This window comes from Notothenia rossii, assembly GCF_949606895.1.
Source record: "Notothenia rossii genome assembly, chromosome: 12".
Taxonomy (NCBI): Eukaryota; Metazoa; Chordata; class Actinopteri; order Perciformes; family Nototheniidae; genus Notothenia; species Notothenia rossii.
In genome coordinates, this window is record NC_136911.1 from 7,971,977 (window position 1) to 7,996,639 (window position 24,663).

Below are 24,663 nucleotides of genomic sequence, written 5' to 3' on the forward strand. Positions count from 1 at the left end.
TGCGGAATAGGCTATAGCCAAATCCTTTAGGATGTTTTATAAGACATGTGTGACAATATTTAACACATTGATGCCTCAGACAATCACTGATGATGCTGGGGACTGAAGAATGGAGGATTGATACACATTTTGCAGGATTACATTGGTTGACCTGATCAGGCCCGGTGCTATAGTGCAGCCTGCTGGCATGGCAACTGCATTGCATTTAGTGAGAGAATACACCCACAATACAGGTTACTGCTTCAGTATTTAAAATATGTTTTTGCACCTCTAACAGGAGAGCAGTCTTCAAATCCAGGCTACTGTTCGAGCCGGATCGCAGACTGAAACATGTGCAGAGTGTCCAGCATTTTACATTAGTGTGATAATCATTGATGTCACGAGATAACAATTGTTGCTGCTGTTGCATTCCCTATGCTTTTAGTAATGCATTAAATCCATGGCAATAAGCTGGTATTTCCTTTTCCTTACCTTTGCATCCCAAGTTGTTGTGTTATAGACTGGACAGGAATAAGGTTTCATAATGGGCCCAGGTGCAGTGATAATACTAATTCCTCTCCAATATATTGACACATCAGAAGTTAAAGAGCAGGAAACACAATCACTGCAAGCGGACATAAGACAGTTAAGATGTAGCACAAGAGAAACATAATGTATACATCTTCAATTTAGGTGCTCTATGTAAAATAAAATTCCATTCCTATTATAGCAACTATTCTTCCTAATATTCTTAACCATTCTCTTCCTGTCATATTAGGATTTGTTTTGGTTCTTATTATAAGTTGGCCATTAGCTGCCTTTTAAAACTACAGTTTTTCTTTAACGGCAACAAATTATTGGGTATTGTATCCACTAATGCAGAGAATGGCATTACTTAAAACAGGGATAATCTGGCCTTTCAGTTAGCATTCCCACATTCCTCTGAAGGGGATTAATGGAATATGTTTTTAAGTACTCAATCCTTCATTAAGAATACACTGTTTGGCATGTGTACATGCTTCAAAAGGCAACAGAAGATGTGAAAGAGGGAAAATTGCTTTGCGTCTCGTCGATAGTTGAAGAAATCAATTGAGTCATCGCGAAAAAACACAGCATGTCATGTTCTGAGCAGAAGCCCAAGGTTGAGACTCACATGGCAATAAAAGCCTTAGATAGAAATTGTACTGTGTCCTTTATGGATGTCTTATATTTAATATGTGTGGAAAAACACAGAGATACAGAGCAAGAACTTTATTAAAGCAAATACATTAAACATTTTGTGATCAAAACATTTAAAAGATGGTTACATAAATAACCTTAACATTCAGCCATGTATACTTAGATTAAGCAACAATTTTTTTTAAGTTTAAACAGCAATTCCAGATTGATGTATTTCTAAACCAAATATTCAGTTAATTCATTTTTGGTATAACAATGCACCGGTATTTGAAACTATAACAACTACAGGGTAAATCTTCACAAATAAATATTAACGCCACATGTAAGCAGAAGCATAGAGATGCACAACAGATCCTGGGAGGTTTCTAACGATGGGTATAGTGGATGTAAAATCCTGCTTGCATCTGGATTTCTAAAGTGGAATAAGACACAAATTGTGACGTGAAGCCCTGATAACCCGATCCCTTTGAACATTAGATTTGATGGCAGCATTTCCTGAACAAACTGCAATAGCAAAACAGACCATCACAAAGACTATAGCGATAACTATAGTATTTTAATAGAGCAGATTGGTAAAAAAAAAAGTCATCACAGAGGAATGTTAAATGCAGTGTCGTTCTTCAGGCGCTGCAGCTCGGCACTCTGCTTCTTATTCTTCTCCTCTAGATAGTCAATGCGATCCAGCAGTATTTCAATATAGTCCTTCTTTCTTCCCCTGTATCTTTTGGCAGCATCCCTGTTCAAAGGGACATAGGCTCCTCATAATACTCACTGAAAACCCTGAATGTTCTTGTTTTTGCTGGTGGTGGCACATTGAATAACTCAGAGCCAGAAAACATTGACATCATCGTGTAAACACATTTTACAGCAAGGACAAGGAGCGTTTTGTTTGAGTGTGCATCTGTGTCTGTATAAGCAAAAACCACAGTCCATCACAAAGAAGCAGACAAACACGATCAGCAATATCACTCGACTTTGTGTCGGTAAATATCTTTTAAGGATCTAAGCTCCTCGATCAGAGTCTTGTTTTGATTTTCAAGCACGGCCACGCGATTTTCAAGGCATTTGACATATTCCTTCTTCTTTCGCCGACACTCCCGGGCGGCTTCCCTGGAAGCAACAACAACAGTAAACGTGTAAAAGAAACCATGACATCTTGGCTTCCCTCCAAGATACAACAGAGACGTCCTTCTAGCCAGGAATCAGTTTACACCAAGGAGAAAACATTTCGAAAAGTTACAAAAGGTTTCTTCCAGAGGGTACAGAAAGTTTGGTCAACAATAACTATGACCATGTGTGGGATGCCTTCGGGATAGTACGAGAACCAATCAAAAGAGCAGAATGTCACAACGAAAAAAGCATCCAAGAAGATTGACTAATGACGGATTATGGGATGGCAGGGAACATGCAAACAAGGAAGGTGTGAGTCATTGCCAATGGTGACACAAGGCTGTTCACAGAAAACACACAGTAAGTTCAAGGTTCTACAGACAGCGAGCAAAGAGCATGTTATAACACGAGGTAATCAATTTTGCATACCAGCAAACAAGACTAACTGACCCACTTACAAACACAAGTCGGTCATCCAACTTTCTGTTTACTCCATGCGTAACCGTGCAGATAATGCGAAGTCAGACAACTTAAGAGTTAGCAGCTAAACACCCAGGATGGAGGAGAATCATGCGGTGGGATGATGACAGGCTTGTGGATGGTATGATTACATGCAGTCATTGTCCTACGTTGTCATTTTGTATTTGCTAGGTGTTTGTGTATTACATGGTAGGCACAGCAGAAAGAGTGAATGCGGTCAAAGTGACGTGTTTAAGGCCTATATCAATATTCACATTTGAGAGTATTTTGAAATACATTTTGCAATATATCTTGTTGTCAGTACTCTGTTGGAAATCTGGAGCTTTGGAGGTGCTGGCACAGTTGGTGCATTACACCTGTTTCAGTATCTTTGCTAAACTAAGATGATCAGCTGTTGGCTGTAGCTTCATATGCACTATAATGGAAGGGGCATACATTTTTCTTCCTCTCACTCTGCGCTTGAAAGTTGATGCGTGCATTCCCCAGCTTTTTTGCCAATTGCATTGACATACACCTATGAGCGCTTTCACAAGGCATAGTCTCTTTGGCTTTACCAAATCAGAAAAATGTATGTTATTGGTTTGTTTGGTATGTTTTTTACTTGTCGTAGTTTGGCTTCACAGTGCACAAATGAAGGTAGACCCAATACATGGGTTGTGATGAAGAAGCGTTAACAAAAACCTTAACATGGAAGGGCAAATCCCTTCTCCTCCAGTTTAAAATGGGACTATATTGAGCATGTTTTGTATGTTCTCTTGGGCCCAGATGTAAACATCAGATTTCTGCAGGAGTCCAAACCAGTCCTCTCTACTCATGTTAACCTGCCATTAATATCTGTCCACCATCACAAATGTCAAAGCAAGCAGCCACTAACCATCAAGTTTTCGTTCACTTCCTGCATTTTGTTTGCTTTATGTTATGGACTGGTAGGTTTGGTCGACACCAGAGTACGATTACTGCGTTAACAACTGCCCAATCAAATCGCTCCAGGGGCAAACCTTACTAGAATTTGATTAAAACATAAAAGTCTACAGTAGTTTCATCTTAATCATGATTTACGATATAGCCACTCAGTTATATTATACAGTTCATTTTGGCTGTTAATATCGCCATGGCTACTTTATCGATCAGTCAAATGTGGAGGATGATGAGTGTGAATGGTGCTATCTACCTGTTCTTCATCAAGCGGTGCTCTCTCTTTTGTGAGGGGTTTGCAGATTTCACGAACTCTTGAGTGCTGGTCTCGGCTCCCCCCTGTGGGAGGCTGGAGCCGGTGTTCTGCAACTGGCAGGCAATCAAGTCACCTGAGGTGCCTTCGGAGACAGAAAAACAACATGTCAGTCAATAGGATTGGGTTGCACCAGTTATTCGTATATCCATTTCATGGCTTGGGTGGAAATATCCTTCCCAAATAACTATGTTTCAAAGATTGATTTATTTAACTTGGTGCAACCAAAAAAAAAACTGAGAAATGTCTTAGCTTGAAACAACTTATGTAATTGGTTTCTTAATAAAACAATAATTCCCAATGGTGCAATTCAATATATAACAGGGAGGTCTTTATTGATTAACGAGCTGTTACATAACTGCAAAATAGATCAATAACCAACTATGATTATCGATCAATCGGTTTGAGTAATTCCTAAAGAACAAAGTGGTAAATTCCCTGATTTCAGCTTCTCCAATGTTCTTGTTTCTTCACTCTATGACAGTAAACTCATTCAATTCAAACATTTGAGGACTTCATCCTGGGCTTTTTAACACACTGATTGACTTTTTTCAACATTTGCTGACATTTTATAGATCTAAAACTGAATCAATCGATCAATGAAACAATCAACAGATTAATCAATACAATCGTTAGTTGCAACACCGATAATAAATTAAAGGAAGCAATTAATCTCTATGTTAAGTTTAAATGTACTCGGTAAGACATATCTGATGTATGTCTATTATTTTCAGTTTAGTCACATTCAAAACAGACAAATCAAAAGTGTTCACACTCATTTTGTTTTCCCAAACTAGAACCCCTTCAGCATTTTTGTGATTTGAAAAGTTGTATTTATCACATGCTCATGTATTGTGTGCTGTTAAATGTCAAGTCTGTTGAATATGTGATAAATGGATATAATAAGAGATTATAAGTGACTGAATTCCACATTTGATATAAAATGGGAGTTTGTCGCTGAAAAACAAACACACCATTCTTATCTTCTTCTGTTCATTGTACGCTCAGTGCCTGAATTCCCTGCACGCCTTATCGCGTAAAACACTAATAATGAATTCTTTGAAATGTTGGAATGACAAAAGGAACTGCTTATATAATCACAGCGTGGCTGGTGACTGACGTCAAGTATATCTCAAACGCTGGTTCGCATTTACGCTGCTGGGGGCCTGTTCCAGGAAAAGCAGTGACGTCAGTTACTGCTGCTATGTGCTCTGAGTGGGCAGAGCATTTCACAGAGAGAGGGAGAGAAACAGGGAGAGAGAAAGGGGGGGAGAGAAACAGGGAGCGAGAGCATGAATGTGGAGAGAAGCAAGCCCTGTGAAAATATTTCTTATCGGGGGAGCTTGTTTTGTTGCTGACTGGGGAAAATCAGACTTATATTTAAACATTCCTTTTCTACTGTTTAAGAGGAGCCTATTTAAAGAGTTATGTAAAAAAATATTGAACTTTCTAATAGTGGGTTGAAGAAAAAAACGCTAAAATATATAAACAAATGCCCCATTGTAATATCACAATAACCATAACCTGGACTTTTTTGTTCAATTCCAAAACTGACACATTACCTGTGAATTCTGCCAGTTGACATTACTAGCTATATTTTTGAGATATTCCTCAATGAGTATCTTGACTAAAAAGCAGTGTAAAAATAGCCCTTTGATTTAGATTTGCCAGTAAAAGAGAAAGCAAACCTACCTGTTTCTGTCTCATCCCCAGTTACAGCCATCATGTATATCTTCCTGCAGACAAACTGCCTCCTTCTGAGTGTTCCCTCTGACTGAAATGTTAACACAGCCAACTGCGAGGCTATGTGTGCAATTTACAATTAGAGGCATTGACATCACCATGACATCACTGGGCTCCTGATGTCAACAGTATGGTTTGCTCCCCCCCCCCCCGACACAGCGCTATGAGTCAGGCACTCTGCTGTTTGTCTTTGGCAGGAATTTTCTTCAGTCAGACTAAAGCACAACACTGAGCACTGTAGCTTGTTGAACTTGGGTAGTCAGACTTTTAAATCCCAAAAAAAAAATGTACTGTAAGAACTTAGTGTGGGCAGGAAATAACATGTACCGGTATTCTTTTTGCTGTTATCACAATAGTCATGACAACATCCTATGTTTTGGAATAATGTTTTTTTTTGAATTTTCCGAGATACCATTTAAGGAGAATGTGAAACAGTGATTGAAGTATTAGCTGCAATACCACACTTTTAAATACTAGAAACAGTTCCACTTTGACAAGTAAAGTTAAGTATTAGGGCTCAAATGGACTTAAAAAGTAAAAGTGCTCAGCGCTTGTTTGTTTTGGTCTGTTGTAACAATTCCCTTTGACATTTACAGAGATGATGATCATTTGTTTGTTACCCATCCTCTTTTTTGAGTAGCAGCAGTCTGGACATCTTGAGTTACCTAACAATTTGTACTCAAACTCCTCCTCCTTACTATTTTCCTGCTGGCCATAAAATGTGTTCTTGGAGTACTCAAGCATCCTTGGTGTGTTTGTGTTGCTCTTGGCCGCAGATGGCAGGCTCTCCATCCCATGAAGCGGAAATGTGGCTTGATCTCCTTGAGAAAATCCAACTGGGAAGACACACAAAGTGAGGTTATCAATTATCTAATAATGGATCAGGCTTTCTTTTTGACACAACAAAAATGGGATAATGGCAACAATAACCTTTCTCCTCACTTATGATTTATATTATACAAACACTAGAATACACATGGTTAACAAGAGTTAAGTGGTAGTGAGGAAAAACCGTAATCTCTCTTGCAATTCAGCGGCTCCCGGTAGTATTGGAAGGCACTGGATTGAGTGTGTGGTATTTGTGCGCTGGGCATGGCCACAAACAGCCGGTCCTGTGTCGTCTCTTGATAGAAATTGATGGGAGTTCCTTGGTAATATCCAGCTGGGAGAGCAAAGATTGTGAAAATGCTTAGTAAATAATCATAGATTACAAAATGTACAGTAACTCTGTGATTAAATCAAACCTACTTTCTTAATGTAACAATAAATGAATGTGTATCAAATACACAAGCCTAATAACTAAAACAAATTATGAACAAATAAAAGGTGTGAGGACTACATCACCATTGCAAAAACTGCTGAGCAACTTTAGCTGAGTCGGGTAAAATGTACTTTTCAGACATTAAAGAGTACATATCTGTTTAAATGTTTTTTACGTCATAATTGTAGCAGTTTTTGTAGCAGTAAAGAGCTTAGCAATATGGTACATTTTGCTAAATACATAACATAAAAACCTGTTTTCAGTTATGCTTACAGAGCTGGTTGTAGTTGGTGTTCTGGTATTTGGGTGTAGGACGAAAAGGCATGGTTACACCTGGCTGATATGTCCCTTCATTTTTCCCTTGGTTCATTCTGACAGGTAATGACTGGCGCTGCTGATCAGGGTGTTCACTGTGATACCTTGGGGATTAGAGAAGGTCAGAGACAGGGTTTTCATGTGTACAGTAAGACAAATCAATACATGTTGCTTCTGGGCTGTCAATATATGCTATGCCACATCTCAATCATTATGTCTAAGAGGTCTATCCTTCTATTTTATGTTAGTCAAATAGTAGTTTGATTGTTTACACATAATGTTGTGGATCACTATTCCATTTTGAGTCAGTATGTTCTCTGTCTTAAATAGTTGAAAAGTATGAGAGGGGGATTTAGTTTGCAATCAGCCATTACTGATCATCATCAGTATCATGTATTACATTGAATTTGTTATGGGGCTGTTAACATTGAATTTGTCATTTCCTGTTTGAGGAAAGTGCACTGGCTTTGAATGGCTCTCTCTGCTGGTTCAGTCAAGTAACTGGCTAATAAATATTGTCTTTCTTGTTTATGAGAAGGTTAATAACATTAAAGGTTCATATTGCAACGGCAACCATTGTTAATTGATGTAAATGTTGCTATAAAATAATGGATACAAAAATCACATAAATAATGGATGAAATTGTTCACACAATCTAAAATGGATATGTTAGCTATTTTCCTCTTTAATTTAGCCAGCTGCTGTTTTTATTCTTATTACTGTCATATTTAACGTTAGCTAACTAGCATTTAATAAGTAGTTGATAAAAAGTTGACTTTCTTTATCGGCATACAGTACTTACATTATATGACGGTGAACCTGTTGTATGTACCTGATGAGCTTGAACCACCATCAAAACAAAACGAAGCTTTATCTATAAAATACTTATATATTGCTGAAAAAAGTTATGTGTAGTTAAACTTAGCATTATTTGAAATGTTAGCTAACTTCACGGAACGTCCGGCAGCTTTTTTGACGTTTCTGATTGGTGGGTTTTCCTTCTATTATTACTATGACACTGACACATGCATTCAGAGATTGTTCAGCTCATGTTTAAAAATGGCTTTCAATGTACAGTATATGCTTTCAACATGCTTTCAACATGCTTTCAACACTCTACAGACCACTATTTACAAATGTTGTTTGTGATATTCATTTTCCAAATGTCATGTTTGAATACATTTATGTGGGAGAATTATTTTACAGTTAAAATCAGTGTGCATGGAAAACTTTAACAGCTGCCTGGAAAACAGTTGTGACGTAGTTAATGAGATATATGCGAAGTTTATAACTTTAAGCAAACACACTTAACGTTACCCTTACTTATAACAACTGAGATACAATACATTATAACTTAAAGAATCCCTGTGGTTATATTTTTAATACTCAATTCCTAAAAGGATTCCGTAGTTTTAGGCGATACCATGACGATAGGTGTTTTTATGGATTTTATCCCTTTGTGTTTGATGTTATTCGTATCAGTGTGTAAATACATATAATTTTTTCTTTAAAATATAAAAAATCTCAAAGACACGTTACCATGGTAAAAAGCTAAAAATTGTAACGAACAATTACGCTTGTTCATAATACACCCCCGTCGAATACAATGGTATAATCTCAGAGGTAGGGAAGACCTGTAAGTGAGACAAATCAAGCCTGTGACAGCGGAGAAACTTGAGTTTTATAACAAATAAATACTAAACAGAGGTACGTATTATTCAGAAGTCAACGCTTGACCTCTTTCAGCTGTTTCGTTTCACAACAGCAACATGTTTTCCTGAGCTGTCAGTACAAATGTGGGGTAATTGCAGAGAAGATGACCATTTGCTAGCGATAGCTGAGCTAGCTGTTGCTAGCTTTCTGCTAGCTGACTAACAGCTAGCTGCTAGCCGATCCATCAGAACTGCTGGGACTTGAGCAGGAAGAAGTAGCATGCGAGCTAGAAGCTAGCTAGCCTTTTAGCTAGCTATCCTATTTTGGGATTGGCATTCCGCTAGGTAGTAACCTTTACTTGGCTGCCTTTATCATGACTGCGAGATGGCTGTTTATTTAGTAACATTATAACTATCTTTTGATAGACGGATATCAGCTTACGTGAATTGGATAGCAAGAAAAACTATGATGATGTTGCAATGTTTTCACAGACGTGAAATCAACTGGTATGAATGACGAGAAACAACACAGGGCCTAGTTTCCCCTACTTCCAGGTTATCTTTGATTTGTCTTTGGCACATACAGTAGTTTATATATTATACATGCAGAAGTGTCGCCTGGTAAATTACGAAGCTACTAGCATGTTGTGTTTGCTTTCACTATTGATGAACGTTAGTATTACTTCCATGAACTTGGAACACAATGTTGATCTCATCTGTTGCTATCATAGAAGTAGCTGTTTTGTGGCAGACTATCATTAGAGTCATTTCTGTTGACATGCATGTTCAATTTGCCCTATATTCTATCATCTATGTTATGTAATTACTCTTGATTAAATATTTTTTTACATTTTTATGACCTGTTATCTTTAGAAATGACAATTAATTATTAAATATTCAAATATTTAGTGTAATGAGCTTAATAAAATCAATTGAAAAGTGTGCCCAACATTATGTTCATTTTATCACGTTGCTAAGGATACATTTGTTTTACTTTCAGTTGCTGCCTGGTTTATTCCTAAAGTAAAAATCTGTTCATTTAGTTTTAGAGAACATTAATAGACTATAATAAACAGCGTGAAGGGAAATATAAAATTACATTAACATTGTAAAACTGGAAGAGTCTACAAATGTATGTGTTGAGTTTTAATTTCTTTACTGACTTCTGTATTCTTATTTCTCTTTTCTTTCTATCAGGGGTCAAAGAGAAGCGTTGCAATGTCCTTAAAGCCGCGGGTGGTGGATTTTGACGAGACATGGAACAAGCTACTGACGACAATCAAGGCTGTGGTGATGCTCGACTATGTGGAGAGAACCACGTGGAATGATCGATTCTCGTATCCTATGCAAACTTGCTCCATATTTATATTAGTACAAGATTACAAAGATTTCTGCAAAGTTTTAGAATAGTGTTTATGGACATGAAGTCAAACTTTAAACAGAAGATTTGGTTAATTTAGTTTTTATAAATTAGCCAATTTTCTTTTTTATAAAATCTGTAATAGTTTATAGTTGATACCGTATGCTGTAAGTGTTAAACAAGCTGTTTCTTTAGACAGAGGCGAAGCAACTATTCATTTATTATCGCAAAATCTATATCTGGCACATCTTTATTAACTGTATATTTGCATCTATTCATAATGAAACCATGATATCGAAACTAAGTTATTATCCTTCATTCGGGGACCAGTGACATTTATGCCTTGTGCGTTGCATACCCAGAGCCTTTGGGTGAGAGATTATACACAGAGACCAAGGTGTTTCTTGAGAATCATGTTCGGCAGTTGTACAAGGTAAGCACTCTCAAGAGTTTTTTAACAGCTGGAAAAGAAAACCCTTCTGCTTGCATTTTATTTCTGTATTGCGTATCTTTATATAACACATGTACATTTTGTCTGTGTGCATTTTAGAAAGTCCTGGAATCAGAGGAGAAGGTGTTAGTGATGTACCACAGATACTGGGACGAGTACAGCAAAGGAGCTGACTACATGGACTGCTTGTACAGGTAACATTGCTGCCTTTCATTTTCTTTGTTTATAATTGGCTGTATTTCATATCATGGACTCAGTATGCTAACACGCCGTGAAGAGATGTCCTTTCTTCTTCTCCATCTTTATTATAATTTGTTGTATCTTCAAGGTTTTCCAATTAGAGATTAAGGAAAACATGTTGTGTCAATGTCCTTTGATGCAGAGTGTACTCATTCAATCACAAGCTAGCATAACGTTTTTGTACACTTTAAATATTACCTCAAGTTCGAAGTGCCATTTTTCATTTGATGTGTCCTTATCCATTCTAAATCAATACTCCCTTGGAGAGCTCTCAGATCTATTTTTATGAACTTCCCACCAGACCGTCTGTGCATACATATGCCTTTGTAATTTATTTTGTCCCTGTGAGTGAGAGAGAGAGAGAGAGGCTCTTGGCTTTAGTGGTGAAATAATAGTGTTCAGTTCTTAATATAGAAGAGGGTCGCCTAATATCCTCACCTGAAGTCTGGGAAACATACAAGCCTGCTATCAAACTCAAATTATCCTTTAATCGAGGTTAGATTAAAGTGCCAACTGAATCAAAACAAACACCTTAAATTATAATTCTGCTTTTTAGGTTTGATGGTTAGTATTACTCAACACTAGCAGTTGTACTAGCAGTCGTATAACCCTTGACGCTGGTGTTTTATGCTTGACTGTTGGAAGAAAATCGGGCTAAGGGTGATTGCTGGGTAGCTGACTGAGGCACAGCTGTGAAAACTTCACATCATTTAAGGTGGACTAAATCAGACATCATGGATCTGCGTTATGAAAGCTATCAAAAACTGTGTCAGCCTGTGTGGTAGCCTTCCTGCTGCTAACTTGCGTCCTTTATGAAATGTTGAAACAATACTGGTGTGTGTATTTCATCATCATAGTATCTGTGATTAGTGATACCAGAATTAAATGAATCTTCCTCATTTTCTACTACCATGTGCAGACAGAAACCCAACTTTTACTCCCTTGTCACAGAAGACTTTTTGACTCTTCACACAGGTGTAAATTATGAGCCATTGTTAGTGTAATTAACTACACCTGAGCTTTTCCTCCTGTAAGTCAAAGTGTCTGACCAACAATGACTTTTATGTAAGTCTGCTGTTTTGTGCTGGGCAGGTAGGGCACCCTGATATTATCACAGCTTTTTGCCACAAAGTGCTGCCTACAGAGGGTTAATGAGAGGAGCGAGACACAACCATAAATGTGTGGGCTGTAAAACCCAAACAATGTGTTAAAATACTCTGTAGAGCTGCAGACTTGGTTTATTTTAGTACTTCGATCCTTTCACATAAGACAATTGTAATATGCTTCGTAGTTAATAATATGTCAAACCTATTGATCCCTGCTAAAATTATCTGAATAATATCAAGCTGTTTTCTTTCACTAACATATCAATGTATAACCTATGTTCTGGCTAGTTAATGAACCCAGGTTAAAAACAAGAATTCAATCCAGCTGTTACGCAGTTTATCTATGACTATAGGGATTCTGTGTCACTGAAACCGTGAAGTTGGCTGAAAGGAATGCTACATCCATAAACTTGAGTGGATTGGTTTATTGCTTGTTACACAAAATGTGACCACTTATACTCTGTACAGAACATTGCCCCTAAAAGTAGTGGCCCTTTTAACTGTCTTAAAGGCTTAAAGGCATTGCATTTTCTTCAACAAAAGTCAAGGTCTTATTGGTATTTAATACAATTAAATTGGGTTTTATTCATATTTTTTTCTGACATTACAAATTATATATATTGTTTAATTTTCAATAATTTACCAAAGGTTTCAATTATGTTGATCCGGATAATGGGAAAAACTCCCTTAAAACTGGTCTTGGTGTGGTGTTAAAAAGCCTTAACTATAACTTGCCTTTAAGGTCCCATGTCATGGCCATTTCTACTGATCATAATTCCATTGTTGAGGTCTACTAGAATAGATTTATATTGTGCAATTTTCCAAACTCACATTGGTTCGTCCGGCAGTGGCTCAGTCAGTAGGGGCTTGGACTGGGAGCTGTAGGGTTGCCGGTTCAAGTCCCTGACCAGACCTAAAAAATATGGAGTGTGGACTGCTACTTGGAGAGGTCCCAGTTCACCTCCTGCCCTGCAGTGGTGCCCTTGAGCAAGGCACCGGACACCCCCCTTCCCCCCTGACTCCCATTGCTCCCCGGGCGCTGTACAATAGCTGCCCACTGCTCCTAGTACTAGACTCCTGGCACTAGGATGGGTTAAATGCAGAGGCCAAATTTCACTGTGTGTGCTCTGCATGTGTGACCATTAAAAGAGGGTTTCATCCCTCCCAATTCAATTATGTTTCTCATACAGCACCTCTGTGTAGTATGTGTATTCACTCTGTCCTACACGGCTTGTTGGAGCTCCTGCACCCCTCCCGGTGAGCCCACTGTGCTCTGATTGGTCAGCTCGCCCACTATGTTCTGATGAGTCTACCACCGTTACAGCGGAACATCAGTGATTATGTGTTACAATGGCGTTTGTTAGCAACCAGAAAATGACACCAGTAATGACAAACAGATGAGAATGCTGCGTGGGGTCTGGGTGGCGTGTTGGCGGGACGTTGCGCGGCTCGCTGCTGCGAGGAGCATACAGTGTGAGCTGGGTTCATTTCCTGCTTGCTGCGTGGGATCTGCGAGACATGTATAAGTTTCTCCTGAAATGACTCTCAAACATCTGATATTTTAACACGTTGACCTCCTCCCCCACTCGTTTCAGGTATCTCAACACTCAGTTCATCAAGAAGAACAAACTAACAGAAGCAGACCTACAGTACGGCTACGGGGGGGTGGACATGAACGAGCCGCTCATGGAGATTGGAGAGGTACTGACTGATTCTTGTACTGGTATACAAAAAAATCCACTTTATGGAGAGATTAGTGTGATTCAACTCCTATGAGTCCAGTGCTCATGTCAAGATTGTAACTTTCATTCGATGACCTACTCGTATATCTGTTTACACTTTTGTTAACTGCTGTCTTTTCATTTGTCGTTGCAGTTGGCGCTAGATATGTGGAGGAAGCTAATGATCGAGCCTCTTGAGGCTGTCCTGATCCGGATGTTGCTGAATGAAATCAAAAAGTATGTTTTTCACACTAACTGAGCCACAAGAGTGCTTTTTGTTGTCTAAGATGAATGTTTCAGGCTTTCAGCAATGTTGGAGAAAACAGGGATAGCCTATTAAGTCATGGCACTCTAGATGTTGGGAATTCATATTTTTACAATGCCAGATTTCCATTCTTTCTCACTGTTTATGACTGGATGTGTAGCCGTCTTTAACCTACACCCAACAGGATTTCCAACACTTCTAATCATTTCAGTGATCACAATAAAACAACAAAACAAACTCTAATTCCATTCTCATTTTACAGTGATCGTTGTGGTGAGAACCCCAACCAGAAGGTAATCCACGGGGTCATCAACTCCTTTGTTCATGTTGAACAGTACAAGAAGAAGTTTCCACTAAAGGTAAGACACAAAATAATGACACACAGGATTAAATAATTCTGCATTTTTAATATCAAATAATTTATACGTAGATGTCTAGCAAAAACTATTTTGTTGTGCTGCTAAATCTCTTTTTCATATGTGTGTGTGTTGTTATGTACAGTAGACTCTCATGTAAGACCATGTTTTTGTGTACACGTACAGTAAATTCTATGCGCGCCACATTCTCCTACTGTACTCACAGTTTTATCAGGAAATCTTCGAGGGGCCATTTCTGTCAAAAACGGGAGAGTACTACAAACAAGAGGCCTCCAATCTACTGCAAGAATCCAACTGCTCACAGTACATGGAGAAGGTAGGATTGATGGAAAGATAATGCAAGTATGTGGATGCTGGGTGGAGGGCCAAGGAACGCAGTTGGCTTATCACTTTGTTTATTGTGGGCGTGGGATGTTTGGAGATGTGTCTGTCCTGGGGTCATTCAAATCACCTGCACTTGTTAATCATTTTGTTTCAGCAGCTAAATGATAGTCTCTACAACACTAAGTATCTTCAAGCTGCCATCTGAGCCTCTGGGCTGCTGTATCACAGTTATACCCTTATTATAAAGCTGATGGTGTTCTGTATAAACTCAAAGACGTAGCTTGATCTGAGGATGACTAACCCTGCATCTTGTGTTCACCAGCATCCATCACATCCATTTATACTCAACCCGGGCCTGTGTGTGTTTGATCTGTCAGGTCATGTCCGTCTGGTGACATAAGAGTTTAAATCTGAGTATTATCTCTACCATTAACTCACCACCCCTGAGCTTTCAGCTGTCATGACCTCTCCATCGCTCTCCTCTCTAACGCTTGTTCATTTATTCCCGCAATAATCAGATTTATCCCCCAAGCCTGTAAACGGGATCATCATTCAAGCTTATCCAGGCATTAGCGCATTATGTGATACTCCTGTAATGAGCGGCACTGTATTTCAGCACAGTGCAGACAATTTCATTTTAAGACTGTTTTTATTATATCATTTAAAAGGTGTCCGATGTTATCGTGTTAAACCTTCTTTCTATATTCATAATTGGATATTTTGCCAAATTTCAAGACACATTGATATGAACATTGGATTTGTTGGATTTGAGAAACTCAACCTATTCTCTTTCTCCTTTCGATCTATTTTTCCTCAAGGTTTTGGGCCGGTTGAAAGACGAAGAGATGAGATGTCGGAAGTACCTGCACCCCAGCTCCTATGCCAAAGTCATCCATGAATGCCAGCAGAGGATGGTGGCCGATCACCTGCAGTTCCTGCACGGGGAGTGCCAGAGCATCATCCGGCAGGAGAAGAGAGAAGGTCAGTCCGGGTTAGGAAGATTACAGTCACACATTGAGCTGCAGCATTGGAATTAAACTTTGTGTGTTGTTTTGTGTAGACATGGCCAACATGTACACCCTGCTGCGGGCCGTGGCCAGCGGGCTGCCCCACATGATCCAGGAGCTGCAGGTCCACATCCACAACGAGGGCATCCGAGGCACCAGTAACCTCGCTCAGGAAAACGTTAGTACCACATACCTGCAAATGCAGAATAGTGGGTTTTCAAGATGCTGTTCTTTTTTGGAAAATAGCTGTGGAAGCTTTAAAAAAAAAAAAAAAATCATATTTTATGAAAAAACGTTACAAGTTCAACTATGGCTTTTTATTTGTTCAGTGTTGTGGATAGAAGTGTTTGTTTTTTGAAGTAATATCGATATAACCATTTAATTTATAGCATAGAGACCTGGAAAAAAAGCTTTTTTTGTCCGTGTGCTCCCAGTACGGTAAAATAGACCAACTGAGATCGATTATTTCATCTGCTCTAAAAATGTAACTTTTGTGTGCAAACTTGAAGATTTGTCTTCTGATACAACTTTTTTTTGTTCTCTCTCTTTTCTGACCTCTCTAGATGCCAACCCTGTTTGTGGAGTCAGTGCTGGAGGTCCACAGTAAATTCGTTCAGCTCATAAACACAGTTCTAAATGGAGATCAGCACTTCATGAGTGCACTCGATAAGGTAATTAACCCCAGACTCTAAACTCCCAGAATAGCTTCCGCCTTATTAAACATATTTATTGCAGTTGCTAGATATCAAAACTGAGTTACTCTTTTTTAACGGCAAACAGCAGTTATGTGTTAATTCTATGTAAAATTAGGTGCATTTTTAAAGGGAACATGTGTCACTTTATTTCACCATGGTAAATGAAGTCAATTTCAAGCAATACATTCCTCAGTGTATGCTATATTGCCGGAGAAAGTTCTCCTGTCGAAAGTGCCTACATTTCCCAGAATGCATTGAGTTTCTGAAGCCCAGGGTCCTCTTAAAAAGCTTCATCCATGATCAACTATCGTATTGAACGTGTTTATTGGATTTCTCGTCCTCAGGCTTTGACGTCTGTGGTGAACTTCAGAGAGCCCAAGTCCATCTGTAAAGCCCCTGAACTGGTGGGTGCACACACACATACACACACACACACAGGCGTACACACTGTATTATACACACTGCCTTGACCAGGTCTTGTCCCCTCCCGGTGTCTCTGTGCAGCTGGCGAAATACTGCGACAACCTCCTGAAGAAGTCTGCGAAGGGAATGACGGAGAACGAGGTGGAGGACAAGCTGACGAGCTTCATCACAGTGTTCAAGTACATAGACGACAAGGACATCTTTCAAAAGGTGAGCACTATTCCTCTTATGCTGGAAAATAAGAAAAGCACATCATTTTTCTTCGAACACCTTGTGACATTCAGATGAACTACAGCGCTCTGATTTCATGATTTTCTTGGTTTTCCACAGTTTTACGCCAGAATGCTAGCAAAGCGGTTAATACACGGTTTATCATTGTCAATGGACTCTGAAGAAGCCATGATCAACAAACTAAAGGTAAATGCAAAAACGAAATATTAAGACTTCTTTTTTGTCTGACTGTGCTCCGCTCACACACACCCTCTCTCCTCTCTATCCCTACAGCAAGCCTGTGGCTACGAGTTCACGAGCAAACTGCACAGAATGTACACCGACATGAGCGTGAGCGCCGACCTCAACAACAAGTTCAACAATTTCATCAAGACACAGGAGACGGTGGTGGACCTGGGCATCAGCTTCCAGATCTATGTATTACAGGTGAGGAGGACGTATTCACAATCATGGGATTAACATCTAAGAGAGTCATTGACATGGTTAGATGTATAATTAAGACTTCAAAATGTGTAATGTTGTGGTAAATGCTATCTGATTTCAGGCTGGAGCATGGCCCCTCACACACGTCCCCTCCTCCACATTCGCCATCCCTCAGGAACTAGAGAAGAGTGTGCAGATGGTGAGTTTGAAATTCAGATTGATTGTCAGTCTTTAGTTCCAATTGAATAAAGGAGCAGATGAAATAATACATTCTGTCTTTATCTTCTTTTACAGTTTGAGTTGTTCTATAATCAGCACTTCAGTGGGAGGAAGCTGACCTGGCTGCACTATCTCTGCACAGGTAACGCACACATACACCTTTTAAAGCTAACCGTTGCTAGATTTTAATATAAAAGTGCATATATATATGAGCAAATATCTGAAGATCATAATTCTATTCTTGAAAAACAGTTTAAATAGTAATGTAGTTGTTTCGATCGTATGTTTCATCCGCGTTTGCTCATCTCAGGTGAGGTGAAGATGAACTACCTGTCCAAGCCCTACGTTGCCATGGTGACCACCTACCAGATGGCTGTGCTCCTGGCCTTCAACAACAGCCTGACGGTGACCTACAAGGAGCTGCAGGACGGCACCCAGATGAACGAGAAGGAGCTCCAGAAGACCATCAGGTCCCTGCTTGACGTCAAGATGCTCAACCACGACTCACAAAAGGTCCGAGTTCAATTTGATTCACATCCCATAACCTGGGATGGTGTTTGTCATTACCGATGGTACCACATTTTGTGTGAAGTCCTTTATAGATTTGAATAAATAAATAATTTCCTCTCTGCTTACAGGAGGAGATTGAAACCGAGTCCACGTTTTCATTAAATATGAGCTTCACCAGTAAAAGGACAAAGTTCAAGATCACAACATCAATGCAGAAAGACACACCACAGGTCAGACGAATGGTTATCCTTCATTCTAAATACGCTCTGCTGTTATCCTGTCTTATGTTGATCATTCCAACAACATTATATCTGTCTGATCTTTAGGAGATGGAGCAAACGAGGAGCGCTGTAGACGAGGACCGCAAAATGTATTTACAAGCTGCTATAGTCAGAATCATGAAAGCTCGAAAGGTGCTCCGACACAACGCCCTCATCCAGGAGGTGGGTGGAAGTTCTCTTCATACAAAATCCTAATATTTGTGTTTACAATATCTTTCTTTTAGCTTTTGGTTATTAAACAAGCCTGCACATATTCACTGATTCACGAAACAAATACAGTATTGTAGTCCAACATATTATACATACTTACAGTACACACACAGAGAGATCACAATATAGATATCATTTAGAAAAACATTTACAAAACACATTTCAAAATCATGTATCTATAGCAGTATGTTGCAACCCTGTTTTTAACATTACAAAAACTTTCCAATCACAGTTTTCTAAATGTCTCTGTGCGCAGGTCATCAATCAGTCCAAAGCCAGGTTCAACCCAAGTATCAGCATGATCAAGAAGTGCATCGAGGTGCTCATCGACAAGCAGTACATCGAGCGAAGCCAGACCTCGGCAGACGAGTACAGCTACGTGGCGTAGAGGGAGCACTTCCACACAAACACTTGCCTGTGTGACTGACCGGCAGATGCAGGTTTAAAACGCGAAATTAATAAACAAAACAGACTCATTCATCCATTTAGGTTTTGGACTGTAGCTGTCTGCTGTGATTATGTGCGGTGACTTAAAAAGCAGGACTGGTGCCTCCATCTTTGAACACGGGAAAAGGTCATCGAGTCACGTTCGGACAGCCAGCTAACACAACCACCCTCAAGACCCTCCTCCAAACCCCGCCCACCTTCTGATTTTAAGCTGTTTACAACATCACCAGTGCCGCGCACCTGTGCGTCAAACGACAAAAAGAAAATGCCTATCGCTGTTTGAGAGGAAAGAGATGATCAACATACTAGACGACCGAAAATAAAGGAAACAAAGAAACCCGGGGGAAGAGTTGTGACATCAATGAGACTTTGTTGGCTACACATTAGAAAAAACATGCTTTCTTTTCTCACGTTTGCAGTTGTGTGTTTATTTTATTTTTTTCTTTGTTAAATGTACTGAAGTTAGGAAAACATATTGTAATAAAACTGGTATACTGACTATTGTATCTACTTTCAAATGTAAAGAAAAAATGAGGTGACAAACATGATCTTGCTGCTTGTCAAATAAATGAATAAAAACACTGTAAGGTTTTATGTAAACATTTGTCAAGTGTATCCATATGTCATTCATTTCTGGTGGTGTTTGTCAATGTGTGCTGTGAATGTGATACTGGCATTTTAGCAGCGCCAGGCTTCTCCTGTGAAGCTGCTTCAGGGATTGATGTTCCATTTGATTAATCAAATGTAAGAAAATAATTGACTTTACTGCAGTCCTGACTAGGGAAGGAGATGAGAAGTCACTGTGGCTCCGGTCTGTTTGGTGAAAACAAAGGAGCTCATTGAAACTTCTAACAACAATGGAGATGTTATGCATTTGCTTTGAGAATACCAAGCAGTGGAATGCTTTTCATAGGAAAACAACACTTTGCTCAAGAACATCCAGCAATAAAATCAGTTTACAAGGAACTACTAAACTGCAACCGAACCCAGCACAGTTGTTTGTATCCCAGAGAAGAGGCTTTTTTAATTGCAGCCACTTTTCCCAGCATTCATCTCTTCAATGTGCATAGTACAGTACCGTCATTTGAAGATGCTCAGCTAATTAGCGTCCAACGTATTCGTGTGACTGCTAAATATAAGTGCGTCACGACTACGTCAGCATGCGCGGAGTAGCCAGCTGTTGAGCTGACAGCTGTCCATGGTGCTGACGCAGCCGAAGGGCAGTGAGTAAAGCTTTTTATCAGGAAAGAATAATAAACAATAATTAATAACACAAACCATTGTTTTCGTTATCCACAGTACTGGAAGGTAGCTTTATGAATGGCTTACATGTGTTGCATATTTGCTATATGAAATATATTAGTATTTTGTCAATCCAAATATGGAAATGTATGCTAGCAGTAAAAATCCATCCTTGTCTATGTTTGTCTTAATTTAAATTGTTTTAATATGGCTGATTTGGGCGGCAGGACCTCGTGGCGCAACGGTAGCGCGTCTGACTCCAGATCAGAAGGTTGCGTGTTCAAATCACGTCGAGGTCAGTCCTTTTCATCCACAGTACTCTGAATGTAAGGACCGCCACATTGATCCTGTTTGTATATAAGGGCAGTGCAACAAGAACTTGAATACTCGCAGTAACATAAAAGCATATATAAAAACATCCTATGTATGATGTACATTCTCAAAGGGTTTTTGATTTAACTTTAGAGCTTACTTATTTTTTAGACTGTCATAATGTCATTTCAATTAGGTTGCATACCACATTACGTGTTGACATTAACAATGCATCTAACAAAGCACAGGATCTGATCTATAGATGTACAGAAACTGAACATGCCAGACAATGTGATTGTCATGTCTCAGTTTTTACGAATAAAGGACAGTACTACTGACCCTGACGTGATTTGAACACGCAGCCTTTTGATCTGGAGTCAGACGCGCTACCGTTGCGCCACAAGGTCACACAAAGTTGTATATTTGGTGTCCTGTGAAAGTCACAGTTGTTAAAGATAGAGCACTGCACAATCCACACTCTGACTCTGTGACATGAGTGTGAGTGTGAAGAATGATGAGATACAAAAAGCAAAAGGCAAACAGCATACAGGTATGGCAGGATGTATCCACTACAAGGCCCCAGGTTTTGTATTTGGGAATGTGTTTTTGATGCATTATGGTTATCCTTTCCTATGTTAACAAATCTAACTATCTGTCTGATCATTAGGAGATGGAGCAGATGAGGAGCACAAAATATATTTACAAGCAGCTATAGTGAGAATTATGAAGGCCCAACACTACCGCTCATCCGGGAGGATGTTCTCACCATTCAAAACTTTTGATTGATTTCTTAATATTTAGGTTGCATGATACAACATGAAGTGTAGGATTTACTATGTGTTTTTTTCCAATGCATCCAACAAAGCACATAACCTGTCAGATATACAGGTATTTTCTGCATCTGATCATAGCTGGAAGGGACCAGACTGTCATTGTCACATCTCACAAACTAAAGGTTATTTCCATTGACCCTGACGTGATTTGAACACGCAGCCTTCTGATCTGGAGTCAGACGCGCTACCGTTGCGCCACAAGGTCACACATGGCTTATTTTTTGGTCTTTTGTCAAACTAAGAGTTGTTAGTTTAGAGCAAAAATCTGCATTCATGTACGGAAGGATGTATCCACTACAAGGCCCAAGATTTTATATTTGCCTGTTTGTGAATATTTAGTAAAATGTCAGATTATTGCCAGTAAAATCAGCCTTAAAAAAAGAGTAGGAACCAGCTATGACTAACAGCTTCACATGATCATTTTGAAGTACTTAAAGCAAAAGTTGAAATATGTAGATTTCTTTAAATAATCAGATGTTAACTCACAGAATCCAACATTTTGCTTTTTCATCAGGCGCATAGAAACACTTCTGCAAAACGCATAGTTATAGAGTCATAGATTTCAGTTGGGATTATTCATATAATACGTAGAGATCAAATATCATATGCAAACCTAGAAGTTAATGTTAATCACACTTGTTGTTGGGCTACATGGGTGATCAAAAAAAGTTGCAATACAGAAAGTGTATGCAAAACAGCAGCAGGCAGAATTTGCAAATCCAGGAAATCAGAGAGCTAACACCATTCTGTGTGTTCACAGTGTACTCGAGGCCCAATCCCCATAAACACTACAATTACAGGCTTTACACTTAATCCAAACAAAGAAGATTCCTGGAGAGAAAACAAGGTGTATTACTTTGTAAAGCCTGCAGAGGGGGCACAATTACTGTACGGTTCAGCATTGAAACTACTTTAAAAGACCCTGATGTTTATTCTGAGGGTTAGTAGTAGCTTAAGGTCTTAGTAAAATGTTCTGCATAACATAGGGTTATATATATTGCTTTGAGCTATAAGCAATGTATTATCAATTGAAGGTGCTTTGGTAGTAGTTGCTAATGTGTGTTATCAGGGAAACTGTTCAGGAGAAAAGACATGCCTTAGCTTGCATCAGACTGCAATGTTGGCAGAAATATGATTTAAGTAATGTTAGACACTGTTTACTGTGAGTTTTATCAGACATCTGTAGTGTTTTAGGCTGTCTTTCAAGTCAATTGGCATGAACTGAGGCCAACATAAACTAATAACTGCATCTTCATGTGCAGACTCACATGGAGCCGTCTGCAATGACTGATGTAATAATGATGAGGAGATAGAAAACAAAACACTGGCATTAGCCTTCTCAGAAGCATCAAATCATGATTTGACAGACATGGCTATTTTTGCAAAGTTGGAAAAGAACTTTAAAACACTCCGAAATGTGTACATTTCAGCCTAAAATGTGTTAAAAGTTGGAAAAAAAAATGCAACGGATACAGTGGGATTGAGTAGTTTATGTTAATCTGTAGGTTTATTTTGCAACGTAATGTTAATTTAACACAGTATCATGCTACTGAAAACCAAAATCAACCTGCTTTTCCTTCAAAGACAAAGCACCGTTAATGTATTTGATGATAAAACCTGGCCTTAAAAAGTATAATTAAAGTGAACAGTAATTCTGATTTCAGGCTGTGATGATGACTTAGATGATATCTCTATTATTAGTCAAAGTTCTGTGCAACTACAACTACAATTTGTTTACTCTTTCTCTTATTTGTACTTTATGTTCTCTCTTGTACATTTCCTTGACATGCAGGTTATTGCATCACATGTAGCAGGTAATGGGGAGGAGCCATGATACACAATACATGTGACTTTCCTTATAAAGAATATCTTCCTCTAAGTCCTCCCACATTCACTCATTTTACATTTATCAATAAAAGGTGAAGTTAGAAGGGCCTGATAGAGGTAGAGGAAGGATGTAGTAAATTACACCTCTATGAATGAGTGTGTACATTATGCTAGCTGAATGTTTTGGTGGTGGGGTAAAACTCTGATGATGGAGGGATGTGTCAGGAATGTCCTCCATCACTCTCAGGATCATGTTGGAGCACGTATGCTGTGGAAGTCTCACTCTCACTGTCATCTAACAAATACAGCACACAAACACACACACACACACACACACACACACACACACACACACACACACACACACACACACACACACACACACACACACACATTGTTTACTTTATGTGCCGATGCTTTCCTCTCTGCATAGGACAATTCTGTAAATGTGGAGAAGATGATGTTAGGTACCGCTCAATACTAAGATAATATTTGCCACTGTGTAGGTATTAAATAAAACTTCCACAAAACTTAAATCACATTGTATGTCAAAACACTCCAAGGAATGGACAAATAGTTCTGTTTATTGTAAAACTCTTAGAAAACGATTTCCACCTAGTGTTATAACGTAAGTAATTGTTTGAGCCAATAACAAGGCTCACACTGCTACCATGGCATGGTGCAATTTATTTTTGGAACAAAATGTTACTAGGAATGTAAGTTACTTTCCTTGTTACATTTCTGTAATTCCTTCAACCAGTAAACAGGCTCACATCTTTGCCACGACATACTTCACTTAATTTCAGATCTGCTTATAATTTCCTAACCACTGCAGAGAAAATCACAGGCTCTTCTTTTACCTCTTTTTCGTCCAGTACTATAAATTACATATTTAAATTCAAAACAACCTTCACAGCGGGTCCTGGGCCCCAGTGAAGCTCTTCATTTCCACCATTGTCTCCTCCTCCATGCATTCCTGATGTGCAGTGGACAAACTACAATGCAGGCCCGGGAATCATTTAACCATAGCAGTTTCGGATAAATAACTGAATAACTGTTGATTTAGGAAACTTATTATTGTCATATAAGAAACTCTCAAATATATCAGATTCATTCAGCAACTTGTATCTTACCATTTATTCGAGTTAAAATAAAAAACACTGAGGGTTTGTGTGTTGGTTGAAACAAAAATCACACATTGATAGTAATATG

General features: G+C 38.9%; 2 protein-coding genes across 7 annotated transcripts; one reads left to right on the plus strand and one right to left on the minus strand.

Annotated features, from left to right (window-relative positions):
- Positions 1–1,215: 1,215 nt before the first annotated feature.
- Positions 1,216–8,300, minus strand: LOC307026255 (cyclic AMP-dependent transcription factor ATF-1-like). Of its 4 annotated transcripts, none has more exons than XM_079661511.1 (6): positions 8,128–8,297; positions 7,254–7,399; positions 6,732–6,881; positions 6,418–6,555; positions 3,920–4,061; positions 1,216–1,894 (listed from the first exon to the last, which is right to left on the minus strand). In XM_079661511.1, exons 2-6 carry the CDS (start codon positions 7,348–7,350, stop codon positions 1,747–1,749), a joined length of 675 nt encoding a protein of 224 aa, XP_079517637.1. In that variant the 5' UTR covers positions 7,351–7,399; positions 8,128–8,297; the 3' UTR covers positions 1,216–1,746. The 4 variants fall into 4 exon arrangements, with proteins under 4 accessions (XP_079517637.1, XP_079517634.1, XP_079517636.1 ...); XM_079661508.1 differs by having other exon boundaries at positions 8,098–8,296; XM_079661510.1 differs by having other exon boundaries at positions 6,747–6,881; positions 8,098–8,292.
- Positions 8,301–8,806: 506 nt separating this feature from the next.
- Positions 8,807–19,820, plus strand: cul2 (cullin 2). Of its 3 annotated transcripts, none has more exons than XM_079661676.1 (21): positions 8,807–9,002; positions 10,145–10,284; positions 10,638–10,740; positions 10,858–10,952; positions 13,700–13,805; positions 13,980–14,062; positions 14,353–14,448; positions 14,663–14,783; positions 15,610–15,772; positions 15,852–15,976; positions 16,362–16,469; positions 16,838–16,897; positions 16,998–17,126; positions 17,247–17,333; positions 17,421–17,573; positions 17,692–17,769; positions 17,865–17,931; positions 18,100–18,302; positions 18,428–18,529; positions 18,626–18,742; positions 19,047–19,820. In XM_079661676.1, exons 2-21 carry the CDS (start codon positions 10,166–10,168, stop codon positions 19,176–19,178), a joined length of 2,247 nt encoding a protein of 748 aa, XP_079517802.1. In that variant the 5' UTR covers positions 8,807–9,002; positions 10,145–10,165; the 3' UTR covers positions 19,179–19,820. The 3 variants fall into 3 exon arrangements, with proteins under 3 accessions (XP_079517802.1, XP_079517804.1, XP_079517803.1); XM_079661678.1 differs by having other exon boundaries at positions 8,809–9,002; positions 14,353–14,449; positions 14,673–14,783; XM_079661677.1 differs by lacking the exon at positions 8,807–9,002 and adding an exon at positions 9,323–9,454.
- Positions 19,821–24,663: the final 4,843 nt, after the last annotated feature.